This window comes from Tachypleus tridentatus, chromosome 12 (assembly GCF_004210375.1).
Source record: "Tachypleus tridentatus isolate NWPU-2018 chromosome 12, ASM421037v1, whole genome shotgun sequence".
In the NCBI taxonomy this organism is placed as follows: domain Eukaryota; kingdom Metazoa; phylum Arthropoda; class Merostomata; order Xiphosura; family Limulidae; genus Tachypleus; species Tachypleus tridentatus.
The window spans coordinates 47,841,259-47,856,747 of NC_134836.1; the positions used below are offsets into that span (position 1 = coordinate 47,841,259).

A 15,489-nucleotide genomic window follows, 5' to 3' on the forward strand; every position below is an offset into this window, starting at 1 on the left:
ATTTTACATTTGCTGCCCCCCCCCCGCTAATACAGCGGTATGTCTACGGATTTACAACGCTAAAATCAAGGGTGTCCACTCCCTTTCCTCTCGTGGACAAAGCGGATAGCTCAGTTTGACTTTGCTAAACTAAACCCTTAAACACTCGATTCTGTCTCAATACTAGCAAAATGTATTCAATTTTTCACAAATAGATTATTCTCAAGTTTTCAGAACACAAAAATAATTATGATAATCAAACTTTTGGAGTTGATATTGAATATGTAAAACCTCTAGATAAAATTGTATTTTTCTGATACTTTATACAGAGATTATACAACCTGAGAAGAACAGTAAGTATTGTTAAAAGGTTATGAATAACACACACAAAAGGTGCAAATATAATTTGTATTAATTCCTTTTATATGCATTTTCTATGTAAAATTTAAACTGACTAAAACCTCACCACAAAAATGAAGTTTGCAATTCTCTCCCAAGCAAACCAAAGATTGTTTACAGATTTTTTTATTTCTTTATTAAAAACTTCTTTGGTGCGTTACGATAATATCTACAATTTGATATTTTTATTATACATTTAATCAGAATAAAATTTGGGAATCAGTTTATAAAGTTTACCACTCAAAAAATCAAAATGTAAATTATATTTCTGTATCTTGATATAAAGTTTTTCCCTAAATTCTGAAGATTTTTAAATTATAATTACTATATTTTTTCTGTAGGATATCGACAAAATAATAAAAGTATTTGTTACGTATTTTGTTATTAAACAGAAAAAATATATAGAGAAGATATATAACATTATTTTTCAAATGTCATACATTGGGCAAAACTTTCGTATTTTATTTATTTGGGCCTAGCATAACAAGATGGTAGGAGCGCTCGAATCGTAATCCGAGGATCGCAGACTCGAGTTCCAGTCATACCAAAGATGCTCGCTATTTCAGCCGGGAGGGCGTTATAATGTTACTATTAATGACACTATTTGTTAGTAAAAAAGTAGTCCAAGAGTTGGCGGTGGGTGGTGATGACTAGCTGCCTTCCCTCTAGTCTTAAACTGGTAAATTAGGGACGGCAATATCTCATTCAAACAAGGTGTACAGAAATAGTTAAATATAATATGGCTTAAAACATGTTGCTAGTTGTTTCTGATGTAAGAACACAAGATGACCGATTTGTTTCAGTTGTATAATGTTTAATTTAAACATTTTAACTTCACATTTTTATATATTTGTACATCTTTGTGCATTGTTAGGTACATTATACTTGAGCTATTTGAGTGTTCAAATTAGCAAGTTTAGTGAAAACCATAACAAATATAACGTCTTAGTAGAAACGAATGTATTCAAACTACGTTTTGTTATTGCTTAGCGTGTTGTAGGACTGTGTGATACCACTAACATTTTATCGTTTTTGAAAAGGGTAAGTAATAGTCTTTTCTGACCAAAAGTACTAATACACCAAGATCATAAAATGTTTTCACATCGAACATAATTCTCAAAGCGAGAGCATTCCTAGGACTCAATAATATTAGAACGCAAAGGAATATAGATCAACTTCAGGCATAACGATCACATAACAGATCATATCTTAGCTGTGGTAACTGAAGTGCAGCATAGTGTAACAGGTGAGAATCAATAAACACGGTGGTGAGTGGCAAAAACAGTCCACATGCCCCTGGCAACATTTACCAATGTGATCAATAAATATCTTCGGTCGTAAAAGCGGCAAATGTTACAAGTACACAATATGCTTCCACAACGTATACATACAACAGTCTTTATGCTTTAAGCAGCTAGAAAATATAACACGTACTCGTGTTACCATGCGAGTACACTGTACGTACTGATATGGTCATCGTACCGAGTGCCTTTGAATTTCTTTGTTATCTAACTATTGAAAGGGACGCTGTAAAATCACGATATTTGCACACATGATGATATACACAGAAAACCAGCAGGAATGGGGCGAGTTTCCTACATGACAACTACTGACTATTTAGCTATTGTCAGCATAAATTATCGTCAAATAATGCATTTATCAACGTTGCGACATGGACGATAACGGCTTGGTGAGCTCCAAAATCGTTTTGATATAACGTGATTCTATTTGTAGATCACACGTTCATAGAACTTGAAAATTTAACCCACGTTTCACAAGCATCACTTTTTACTCCCTAGTCCCTTTTTATTACTTATTTTACGTATAAAGGATTTTGATTAAATGCTATGAACCGTACGTATACTTCTAATTTAGTACTTACATCATCTGAGTCGTATGCCCGTTCTTGATTCGCAAAATAGTTGAAAATACAATAACATATTTATCAAGTTAAAGTTATAAAATGTTTCGTTTAAAAAAATTAATTATACGAATATATCACATTAATGTAAAACAAGTGATAGAAATAAGCCAAAATGCAGAAAGTGAATCCGTTTTTACCATTTTAAACAAAATGTATTTTTTCTATTTGAACTTACTATTGTCTTTCATTAGTCTTTGTAAGAGTATCATTTCTAAGTGAAAATTACAGTTTGTTATTTCTCTGTCTCCTACAAATGCACAAGGATAAAATTACGACTTGAAATCCAACGATACACACAGGTCTTTAGAGTTTAATCTTTCAGTCATGTATGATAATTAAAATGAGACAAACGTGTCATTTTTTTCTTAACTCATAATTACCCTCTTACCTGTAAAAAATAAATTATCCTGAATATTTATTTATCCGGATTTCATGTATAGAAGAATACTGGAAATAATAACTGACTATGAAGAGCAAAACTTAAAAGTGTGTTTAGAACAAACTTTTATACACAGAAGATTCCTTTATAAAAGAAACGTGTGTTTAGAACAAACTTTTATACATAGAAGACTTCTTTATAAAAGAAACGTGTGTTTAGAACAAACTTTTATACACAGAAGATTCCTTTATAAAAGAAACGTGTGTTTAGAACAAACTTTTATACATAGAAGATTTCTTTATAAAGAAACGTGTGATTAGAACAAACTTTTATACACAAAAGATTTCTTTATAAAAGAAACGTGTATTTAGAACAAACTTCTATACACAGTAGATTCGTTTATAAAAGAAACGTGTGATTAGAACAAATTTTTATATACAGTAGATTCCTTTATAAAAGAAACGTGTGTTTAGAACAAATTTTATACACAGAAGACTCCTTCATGCGTAACATATACGATTTTTCAACAAAGCGTGTACATGAATAAAAGTTACAGGGAACCTTTTGTTCACGGTGGTTATAATATTCTGTGACTTTCCGTAGGCGGAGTGACACAAATAATATATGTAGTAATGCTCAGACCAGGTAAGGTAAGTTATTGAAGGACGAAACTGAAAGCAAATTAAACCAGGAAACTACTACTCAAGGAAGACATGCTGGAGTCAGTTGACGTGGGAATGTGTGAAATACTCGAGATGGTGAAACAATTCTTGTCAGTCGAGTACTGAATTGAACGCTCAGAGAGAAGCAAGTTCTAGTAGTTGCAAAAGAGCGAAGAAAGAGAAATAGCTGAAACTGTCTGATTTTCAGAGAAAGACGTCCGTAGAAGTGTATAATCTTTCTACTGTATATCCATTTTTTAAAATTATTTGCTTCGAATTCAGATAACAAAAGTGACTAATGCAGGTGAAAAAAAATAGTGTTGCTAGCACAAACTGTTTTATACATTATATGATTTGATTATAATCAGATCATATAAATTTGCAATTAGAGAAATGGTAAATTCTGATATCCATTAAATTGTGTTTTTGTAGCATCACTTTTAAGCATTTCACATTCATCAATTTATTTTGGTCTTATTTTGAAAAATAGTTGCGATAATAATTAACAACATCAGAGAAGACAAAAACATAATAAAGTTATATCGGTGGATATTTTCCCGAGAAGATTCCTTTATAATAATACTTAGTGCCTTCGCTTATATTTGGTAAATTATTTTATATTACATTTTTAAATTTCGTACTATTAAGTACAAATAGTTTGGTTTGTTTGTTTGTTTTTTGGAATTTCGCGCAAAGCTACTCGAGGGCTATCTGCACTAGCCATCACTAATTTAGCAGTGTAAGACTAGAGGGAAGACAGCTAGTCAGTACCACCCATTGCCAACTCTTAGGCTACTCTTTTACCAACGAATAGTGGGTTTGACCGTCACATTATAACGCTCTCACGGCTGAAAGGGCGAGCATGTTTGGTGCGACCGGGATTCGAACCCGCGACCCTCGGATTACGAGTCGAACGCCTTAACACGCTTGGACGAATAGTTTGGCGAAAAAAAATTAAAGTTAAAAAACTATTCATGTATAGAAATACGGTGAGATAAACACAACTTGGAAAATACAAAATTGAAGAAGTTTAATAAATATGCTGCAATATCCTTGTGACAGTTCTAGGTTACTTAATACTAAACTGAAAGTATAACAACACTCAATTGATAACAACAATCCATTGTCTGAAATAACTTATTTACATGATATTCAATCAAAAATTCGAAGCTTTATCATACACATACTGATCAAACTATTTTTTTTACATGGACAGGTATTTTAACAAATAAAATGGAACCTTACTATTGGTGAACAAATATTTCTTTGTTTTACTCATACTGAGTGAATCAAATAACTTTTATGGTGATTTTATCAAGCCTCGTGAGTCATTACTTACAACTAGTAGATTTTATACTATTAATCAATGGTTTATGAAAAGTAATGTATCATATTAAATGAAACTCATGAGTAAATTACGAATATTCTTGTTGCAAACATGAGTTTAAAATAAAATGATAATGTTGCACAAAATATTATTTTTCGCAGTAAACTGCAAATTTTTATAAGGTTTGTAACATTCTCATTGTGAATAGTTTATCATAAACGTTTATTTTTTAACATCCAACGAACTAAGAAGTACATTTTCAATCTCGTATGGATTTTATTATTATATTATCACAGTGTAAACGTCCGCATTGAATGAACTTGACAGAACAGAAAAGTTTTGTATATTCAGTTCATTTATTAAGTACACAACTACTAAAATATTACACGAACACGAAGAATCTAACATAACAAATACAAATATTCTCCATTAAAAATAATAAAATTTGAAAAATATATTAGTGATCAATAATACGTTTTTGGCTTACTTAAAATTTGCTTGAATTAGGCATAATAGAGGTTTCACAGACACTTCATAAGTCTTGATAGGAGCCTGCTAAACACATTTTTGTTCTTAACGTAAATTTAGGAAATCACGAGACAAAACATTAGCTCTTATCTGGCAAAATCGGTGTTTCAACCAACAAAGTACGAAATAAATATGTCTCCACACGAAGTTACTACATATCTTTTGTTGAAGTAGAGATAAGTAAACAAACTTAGAGCAATTCGCACCAATTCGCAGGAATTTTTCAAGATCCAGTCCATTTTCCAAGAGATTATCGAATTTATACACTTCGACATTTCACAAATATTTGGCTCTTAAAACATATAATATGTAAAATCATTAGCGTATTTTTCTATTTATAACAACGCCTGATGTTATACATTTGGCACCATTTTTATAATGACGTGCTCTGATACTTTGTAAATTATCACACCGGAGTTGAAATCTTGCTTCGATCGCCGACAGTAGTAACCCGATACTGTAAAATAACAAATACGTGGCATAAAAATTGAGGTTAAATACTTATAGCAAAGAGTAAATAATATATATATTTCTCAATTACTTAAAAGAAATTTATATACATATATTTATTTCCGAAGTGTTTGTTTATAGTTTCGCGCAAAGCTACACGAGGGCAATTGCGCTACCCGTCCCGAATTTAGCAGTGTAAGACTAAAGAGATGGCAGTTAATCATCATCACCCACCGCCAACTTTTGGACTACTCTTTTACCAATGAATAGTGGGATTGACTACCTATTTTAATGACCCCATAGCTGAAAGAGCAAGCATGTTTTGTATAACGAGGATTCGAACCCGCGATCCTCATATTACGAGTCGAGTGCTTTAACCAGCTGACCATACCAGGTCTATTTACTCAAGGAATCACACATTATCAAGACGTTATTAATTCACATACTATCTGTGAATCCTTATCTCGACTGAAATGATGACTACAATAAAGCACTTAAACATTTCCCGTTGTCTCTACACGAAGAAAGTTTACCACATTTTTATAATAATGCATTTGGAAAATCATTCGGAACATATAAATTTGTTTCGCAAAAAATTTCTAAATATCAATTTTTTTCCAAGAAAAATATGCGTTTTATAAAAAAAAATGATAAAGTGCCTATTTAATACACAAGAAACATGAATAAAGCCCCCGCCCTTCCAAGTGGTAACATAATGGAACCAAATGGTGATCCAAGTTTGGTGACAATCCTTAAGCGATCCTCCGGTTATAAGTAAACGAAGTTTTGGATATTTAAATCACGAGAGTAAATTTTTCAGGAATAAACGTTTTAATGTATATTGACCCGGCATGGCCAGTTGGATAGGGCACGCAACTCGTAATTCGAGGGTCGAGGGTTTGAATTCCCGTCACACCGAACATGCTCGCCCTTTCAGCTGTGAGGGCGTTATAATATGCGGTAAATCCCACTATTCGTTGGTAAAAGAGTAGCCCAAGAGTTGGCGGTGGGTGGCGATGACTAGCTGCCTTCCCTCTTGTCTTACACTGCTAAATTAGAGACAGCTATCGCAGATAGCTCTTGGGTAGCTTTTCGCGAAATTCAACACAAATCACAAACAAAGAATCTAATGTAGATCTTCGATTTCTGTCTTTAGTCTTTTATTAGATAAAGTTACTACTTTTTGAAAATTTTTAATTACATTTATGTTAAATAGTTACAGTTGGAGACCGGCATGGTGGTTGAAAGGTTTGACTCGTAATCCGATGGTCACGGGTTCTAATCCCTGTCCCACTAAACATGCTTACTCTTTCAGCACCGATGGCCGTTATTATGTAACGTTATTCAAAGAAACACATAAAAATAAAAGTTCTAGCCTGAGATACCAAACTGAGTTACTATCGGTAGAAATATGTTTATCTATTGTTTTTATTTTTAATTTGCAGTTGACCTCCAAGTGGCACAGCAACATATCTGCAGTTTTACGACGTTATAAACTAAGATTCGATGCCCGTGGTGAGCATAGCACACAGAGCCTTTTGTGTAGTTTTGTGTTTCTCTATAAACAAACAGTTGACGTTATACAGATTGTGACATTGCGATAGGCGGCTATTTATTTTTGAATCAAAGAGTTTTAGGCTCCGGTATGTGACCCAGTTGGCAAATACGTAGGACGAGCGACCCTAAGATTGTGATTTGAGCACCCTCACTACCAGGCTCAGCGTTGTTTATTAAGAACATAAAATCTAATGTTTTTCGCACAATGGACGGACTGAAAAAAAATCGCTAATCTTTAGGAACTTACTTACTAAGGAGGTATATAAGTGTTTCAAACTGCAAAATCAACTCATTTAAATATAAATTAAAACATATTATAGTTTATTGAGGCAGAACTTTTGAAAACATTTTAAATCATTCATGTTATGTAAGAATAACAAGAAACATACGCTAAGTTTTAAAAATATATTGTAATTGCGCATTAACTCAGGCCTTTTAATGGTCAAAAAATACAACAATATTACTGAACCAAGTAGCAGAAACCTATACCAACCCTGCCGGCTATGTTAGACAACGGTTCCATTAAGGGAGTTTCCACAGTTATATGACTGTCATCTTCCTCGTGGTCTGGTTGAACTCCTTGTTTGTAAATGTCAATCTGAGGATATTCTGGTGCTAGGTTCGTTTGTCTCACGGCACCTGACGCACGAGATACAAACATGGAAGGTTCTTGCGTATCCTGGGGACACGTACCAAATAAATTCTTAAACACGCCAAGCCTCTCTCCAAAGCAACTTTGTTATTCATCTGCTTAGTAATTTCTTTATATTTTTAATTTATTTTTAAAGAACGTATTATATATTATGTCATGAATTTTTTATTTAAACTAAGATAGCAAACGAAAAAAACAACGTATGCACTGAGAAGTTAAAAAAAAGAACTACACAAGGTATGGAACATAAAAATGTACTTATATAACACCAACTGAAGTAGAGAAATTCAAGCTATGCTATCTTAGATAAATTAAAATACGCGAAAAATATTAAATATAAACATGAAAACTTACAATAATCATAAACTAAATATACATATTTTACTATACAATAAGATTTTGGTAAATGATGTTGTAAAATTTCGGTTTCTGGTCATAGCAATTACCACACTTCAACAAAGTTACAACAACCATTTTTTCCTACTTATATTTTGCTGTAGTTTACAGAGAGTTACATAGTACCTCGTGATATTAAAATAATAATGAATCTACACCCCATTTTCATCCTATACTAATTACAAGCTTGTTTTGTAAAAGGTTCAAATTGATTTCAGCGTGCGTGAGCCATTATAATGTTTTGTTCAGGTTAGCTCTATAATAAGCATACACATACTATTTCAAAATTATCGATACCTATGATGGCCAGAATTTCAACTCGGTGTTAAAAATTTAAATATCCAGTCATGGACTGTGAATGTATGTCAAGACTCGATTTCGAATTATAAGATAACTTAGAATAATATACTCTTCAAAAGAAGAAACGCAAAAGGCAAAATATGAGACAAATTGTTAACAAGTTTATTCCGGGTAGTTCTGTATGACATGTGTGAAACTTTGCACATTCACTGCTGAACATCCAAAGTCTGCAAAGGCAAAGTCCACGCTCACTATGTGAAGTTTAACGTCACTCAACGTCAATAACGAGTATGCCCCCCGTGAGCATCAATAACTGCTTGGCATCTCCTGCCCATGGAAGCGATGAGATGACGAATCACATCCTGTGGAATGGCTGTCCAATCAGCCTGCAAAGCTGCTGCAAGCTGGGGTTGAGTCTGCGGTTGAGGTTGTCACCGTCGCAGACGTCGGTCCAACTAGTCCCAAAGATGTTCGACGGGGTTTAAATCTAGTGATCTGGAGAGCCAGGGAAGAACGTTGATGTTGTGGTGTTTCAAGAAGACAGTGGTGAGTCGGGCTGTGTGAGGACGGGCGTTGTCATGTTGAAAAACGTCGTTGACGTTCATCATGATGGGTTGCACATAGGGCCTAAAAATCTCGTAGACGGTTGCGTACGGTCTGATTGGAAATGCTACGCAGCCCTGGTATGGTTGAGGCAGTAGACGTCGCAGTGGTGGTCCTATCCCGAAGGTGACGTAACTGGATGTTGCGATCTTGTGCGGGCGTGGTCACACGAGGTCTGCCAGATCGTGGACGGTCACGAGTTGATCCATGTTGTTGGTGACGGTTCCATAGCCTTGTGATGGTGCTTGGGTGGACATTCACAGCTCTGGCAACATCTGATCGAGATTCGCCTGCTTCCAAGCGACCAATAGCGTTGTCGCGTTGTGCTTCAGTCAGTCTTGGGGTAACTGTATTGCGTGTCGGTGGCTTAACACTGAGCTATGGAAACCGAGAACCTGTCACTTTTATAGGGAGTTTGCACATGTTGCACTTGCACAACATGCAGATCTCTCAAACAAATTTATTGGATACGCATGCGTTTTGGCGAAGAATCCGATGTTTTCCACCGTTTTCAAAGTGCACAACTTTTATTGTCATTTTGGTCTGACAATCAGTCCCTCAACACATGTAACATCACATACTCTGAGCTTGTAACGTTATTACATATATTTCTCTTTAAAATAACAAAAATATCCCTTTACCGTTTCTTTATTTGAAGAGTATATTTTGAGTGAAATATTATATTGGTTATTACAAAGAATGTATTTATTGAAAATATTTACACGTAAATAATTTCAAAATTCAGTTTTCATTACTGTTTTCTTCCTTTAGAAATGGGCCTGGCATGGCCAAGCGTGTTAAGGCGTGCGACTCGTAATCTGAGTGTCGCGGGTTCGCATCCCCGTCGCGCCAAACATGCTCGCCCTCCCAGCTGTGGGGGCGTTATAATGTGACGGTCAATCCCACTATTCGTTGGTAAAAGAGTAGCCCAAGGGTTGGCGGTGGGTGGTGATGACTAGCTGCCTTCCCTCTAGTCTTACACTGCGAAATTAGGGACGGCTAGCACATATAGCCCTCGAGTAGCTTTGTGCGAAATTCCAAAAACAAACAAAAACAAACAAACCCTAAGTAATAATTTACTTCATTTGTTTAAAAATGGCTTTCACATGATATTTGACCCGTCATGGCTAACAGTTAATACATTATAATAAAAATGTGGAAATTTTCTTTGTGTCGCCCAAAAGTTGGCGGTGGGTGGTGATGACTAGTTGTCTTCCCTCTTGTCTTACACTGCTAAATTAGGGACGGCTAGAGCAAATAGCCCTCATGTAGTTTTGCGTGAAATTCCAAACAAACAAACAGCTGTGCCATCTCAAAAACTGAAGAAATGTGACGGTAGTTCTAAATATAAAAAGCAAATGCCACCTTAAAATTCATTATGTCTAGCTAAGGTGCTATTGTAAATTTCCAAAAGTTGATTTGAAATGTACAACAATTGCTGGTTGGAATGGGTTCGGCTAGCGCAAATAGCCCTCATGTAGTTTTGCGTGAAATTCAAAAGAAACTGGTGTTTTTGAAGTGTACCCGATGCGGTTTATCTATTTTATGTTGTATTTTGTTTAAACTAAATATAATACGTTTTAAATCTCTGTACTCCTACTAAATTAGTTACGAAAGTTAGTGCAAGCATAGATAATGTGAAAAGAGACATTTAAAAAACTGAGTTTCTTCAGAGATATTCACATAATTTCAATGAAACAGTGCAGTTTGAACATCATGAAACATATGTAACCGACGTATGACTATGGATATGCTTTTGGTAAAGAAACTTTATTCATTATTCGAATGCACTATAAAATTATAACGTGTCTTTGGATCTTTCATTACCTTTTTTTTATGTGCAAAGGCATTAAGAAATTTTAAGGTGTAACAATACAGAGCTATAGATTTCATTAATACATAATAGGAAGAGCAAACTGCACTATTTAAGCAGAAGTACAAAGTTTGCAGCGTGTATTAGATGTTATTATAATTGTGGAGTTTCATATTAAAACTAGACGACTTTTATTATTAATATGTGCCTTTAGGTAAACTGTGCTGTTATAATCTCTTAGGTAGTCGTGATAGCTTAGAGATATGAAATAAATAGTAATAAAAGATAGACAAAAAGTACTAGAACTTAGAATGTAAAACAATTAATTCTACGTTTTAGCATAAAGTATTCTTCCAGAACACAAACATACTAGTAAAAGCAAACAAAATAAAAATGAAATTGAAACTACATTTGCGTATTTGAAGTTAGGCACAATGTTACACTGGGGGCTCTCTGTGCTCTGCCTACCACGTTTATCGAAACGCGATTTCTAGTGTTACAAGTCCGTAGAAACCCCGCTGTGCCACTGGGAAGTCATTACATTTATATGTTCCAAATTGTGTAGTTTAAAATCTGTTTGTTATTAATCACGATTTAGATTGCTTACATCTTTTCACAAAATTTATGAATAATAAAACAATTCTGTGATCGTGTGAACAAAAAGCTTCGTCTCTAATGTATTGTTGTACAGTTTGTGCTACGTTGCACAACATTTTCACCATAATCAAAGACAATGATGTCAAAATGAATAATAAAATAAGTAGTCAGTCTTGTGATTTAATAGGCTGTAACTGACATCGATAATTAACTTATTAATAAGGTTGTTTTTCAGTAACATACTTTCATGTTTACACTATTTTAAATGAATAAATATATACTCATAGGTATTTTAAATTCTAGCTTTCAAAGCAAGCAAATGTTAATAAAATAAAAAACTTTGAAGCGAAAAAAAATTGTTTGTTTCATATATATTTAAACCATACACCTGAGACAACATCCATACAAAACTGCATACATTACTTTAAGTAACATTATTCCCGGGACATATACTTGGATGACAAGACAAGTTTTTATGATGTGTTCCCTTCCACATGTGTGATTAAGGTAAAATAAAATAAAATATTAACTTAGCAGATGTATTTGTAACGTTGATGAAATACTGGTAATTTGATTAAATGCCTCCTTATTTATAAACTGTATGCACGTATTTTATTATTAAAAAATAAAGCTTTTTCTTGAAATTTAAAATATTCTGAGCATATAAATGACTATGATAATACGAAATATCGCTAGAAACTGATTTTGTTTGTTTCCTTCTTTGTAATATATTGCAAGGATTTTTCCACGGTACGATACCACTCAATATTCAACTGAGTACATGTCAACAGGAGAGACATTAAAATTTCACATGTAGTAACATAATGTAAATGATGGATGACTCTTAGAAACAAAGAGGAAACACATTAGATTTTTGTTCTATGCAAATAGATATTGCAGAAAATAATATTATATTCACAAAGGAAATACCGTCGCTGAAAAAAATATAACAGTTTATAGACACCATACTGCCAAAAATTTCGAAACTAAATTATGGTTTTTTTTATGATGGCCCGACATGGCCAAGCGTGTTAAGGCGTGCGATTCGTAATCCGAGGGTCGCGGGTTCGCATCCCCGTCGCGTTAAACATGCTCGCCCTTTCAGCCGTGGGGGCCTTATAATGTGACGGTCAATCCCACTATTCGTTGGTAAAAGAGTAGCCCAAGAGTTGGCGGTGGGTGGTGATGACTAGCTGCCTTACCTCTAGTCTTACGCTGCTAAATTAGGGACGGCTAGCACAGATAGCTCTCGAATACATTTGTGCGAAATTCAAAACACACAAATCTTTTATGATGTAAGTTAATTTTACATTATTGCTGTGTGTCTCGCTAGGGAACATCAGCAGCAACTTATTACAAGGCCTACAAAATAATTACACATATTACGTCAAGTGCACACAGTAATTATCTAATCCTATTAATTAAAGACACAGAAACTATATACATTTTAATACTATAACATATTTCTACGTGTTCGATAAACCTCTGTAAACATTTTATGTGAAAGGAAAGGGATGGTTTTAAGCCATACTTGTATTAAAGCAGTTAATCCAACAACTTGACCATTTAAATTAGTAAAGCTATTAGAAACATCGCTTACATATGTTTGTTTATTGCTACGTGCATAATTGGACAATGAGCTATCTATGATGCGTCCAACACGGGGATCAAACGCACAAGATTTGACATAATAAATTCTCAAGTTTGCCGCTGAACCAACAGGGATCTTTATATGAGATTATGTTATTGTTTTAATTTCCCGCTAGCGTTCCTTAATTTGAAGCAATGAAATAGAGGGAAAGTTGCTAGCTACTAAACCTCTACGACCGCCAACTCAAGGGGCGCTCCAATCGAATTATGAGATTCGACCGTTGTCTTGTACTGCACGACTCCAGTATGCTGGGAGCGATTTGTTTTTCTGGTAACTGGACGCGAACCATAGAATCTAAGATCGAACAGTTTTGGCAGCTTACTATTGGGCCGCACAAGGCTATACATGTAATTAATGAGGAGCATATTATCTGCGATAATTATTACATACAAGTAGAAGCGCCGCCCTACAAGCTGCTATTTTTGCTAGTAATTACTAATCGTAGTATTTGCACCTCAGTGAAAATAAATTAGAAAAGCGAACATTTTATAAAAGGAATTTTTTTTCTTTCTAGGAAGTACTACAGAGGAGAAGTGAAGTGCTCGGATTGTATTCATGCGCAACTCGTTGCATTAAAACGATTCAATTTTCAAAACTCAAATTTTCTTACATTTTGCTGATATAAACTGTAATGTTTTCATATATTAAACGCCCGACATGGCCAGGTAATTAAGGCATTCGACTCATAACCCAAGGATTGCGGGCTCGAATTCCCGTTACATCAAACATGCTCGCCCTTTAAGCCGTGGGGGCATTATAATGTTACGGTCAATCCCACTATTCGTTGGTAAAAGAGTAGCCTAAGAGTTGGCGGTGGGTAGTAATGATTATCTGCCTTTTTTTTAGTCTTACACTGCAAAATTAGGGACGGCTAGCGCAGATAGCCATCGTGTAGCATTGCGCGAAATTAAAACAAACAAACAAACAAACATATATTAAAAGTGATTCCCGAATTGGAGAAAAGTGAGAAGTGAAGTGTTCGGATTGTATTCATACGCAACACATTGCATTAAAACAATTCAATTTGCAGAACTCAAATTTTCATACATTTTACTGATAAAAACTGTAATGTTTTCATGTATTAAAAGTGCTTCCCGTATTGAAAAAAAAATTTAAGAATTACTGTTTTTCAGTACTATATTTTAAAATCGCATTAATAAAGATATATTCTAACCCTCATACAGTCCTAGCGAAAGTCGTGTTCTTATTGTGAGGAGAGTACGTTTATTTAAACTTCTCTTCTGTTCACATTTCACAGTCAGTTTTCTAATTGTCTGAATCTTGGGTACAGAAATGTGATTTTTTTATGTATTTGTGGTGCCATTTAACAGATGGCGAAGGTATTTTTGTCACATACATAGATATTGACACAAATTATGTCCATTACAGAACTCACAACAAGTCATTAACTGAAACAAAAATATTTAGATAAACATTTCTATGTTACAATTAATTAGAAGTTGTTCAAAAGGTTTAAAAAATTAAAACATGCCCAGAGAAGTATTATCTAAACAATAAGTTTCTTGTTTTATTTGTAATTACGTACAAAACTACACAACAGCCTCTTTATGCTCTGCCCACCAGACCCAGTTTCTCGTGTTGTAAGCCCGCTGACATGCCATTGGTGAAGTGGGGAACAAGCTACTTTAGGGTTGTGAAGGACGCGAGCAAAGTATGTGATTAACCAAAAATACTAATAATGTATCTGACAAGAAATTAAACCTAACACTTTCATATTTCTACAAGTATGTGGTTATCTGAAACAGTGCGTTTGAAATATTAAGGTTTTATATATATGTGTGTGTGTTTATACATTTAATTACTTTCATTATAAAATTTGTTGAAAAGGGTTTCAGTATTATACTAAAATAAACAACCTTCGCTCCAAATCCGATTAACTTTACGTGCTCTCTAAAGTATCCTGTATATACACGGTATAACCATTCAATTTACTGTGATTGTTAGTTATATGATTTTGACATGACCATTTCAAGTTTCTAAAGTTTAACGGTCATGCTTAGAATAGTCAAGTTAATGACATTTCAGCTGATAAACATGTCTCTTCAGTTACCATCTGGGGCATAAAAAAGTAAAACGTATTTTCACCTGCCAGTTATTGTGATATAAATAGCAACTACTTGGGTTAAAGTAAAATAACATGGTGACTACCGATAAGTGTTAAAACTTTTCAATTAACTTTGCTTTATTTTTTACTTCTGAATAAAGCGATCTTTTAAGCAAAATATAGGAAACAACTGATTTATATATATAG

The 15,489-nt window shown here is 34.1% G+C and overlaps 1 protein-coding gene across 6 annotated transcripts in view; it reads right to left on the minus strand.

Annotated features, from left to right (window-relative positions):
- Window positions 1-5,007: 5,007 nt before the first annotated feature.
- LOC143233216 (protein turtle-like) overlaps window positions 5,008-15,489 on the minus strand; it is a 186,101-nt gene continuing 175,619 nt past the window's right edge. For all 6 annotated transcript variants that reach the window (XM_076469190.1, XM_076469186.1, XM_076469191.1 and 3 more), the window contains 2 exons: window positions 7,699-7,884; window positions 5,008-5,655 (listed from right to left, as the gene is read on the minus strand). In XM_076469190.1, coding sequence (XP_076325305.1) covers window positions 5,605-5,655; window positions 7,699-7,884 — 237 coding nt within the window. In that variant the 3' untranslated portion in view covers window positions 5,008-5,604. The remainder of the gene's footprint in view (window positions 5,656-7,698; window positions 7,885-15,489) is intronic.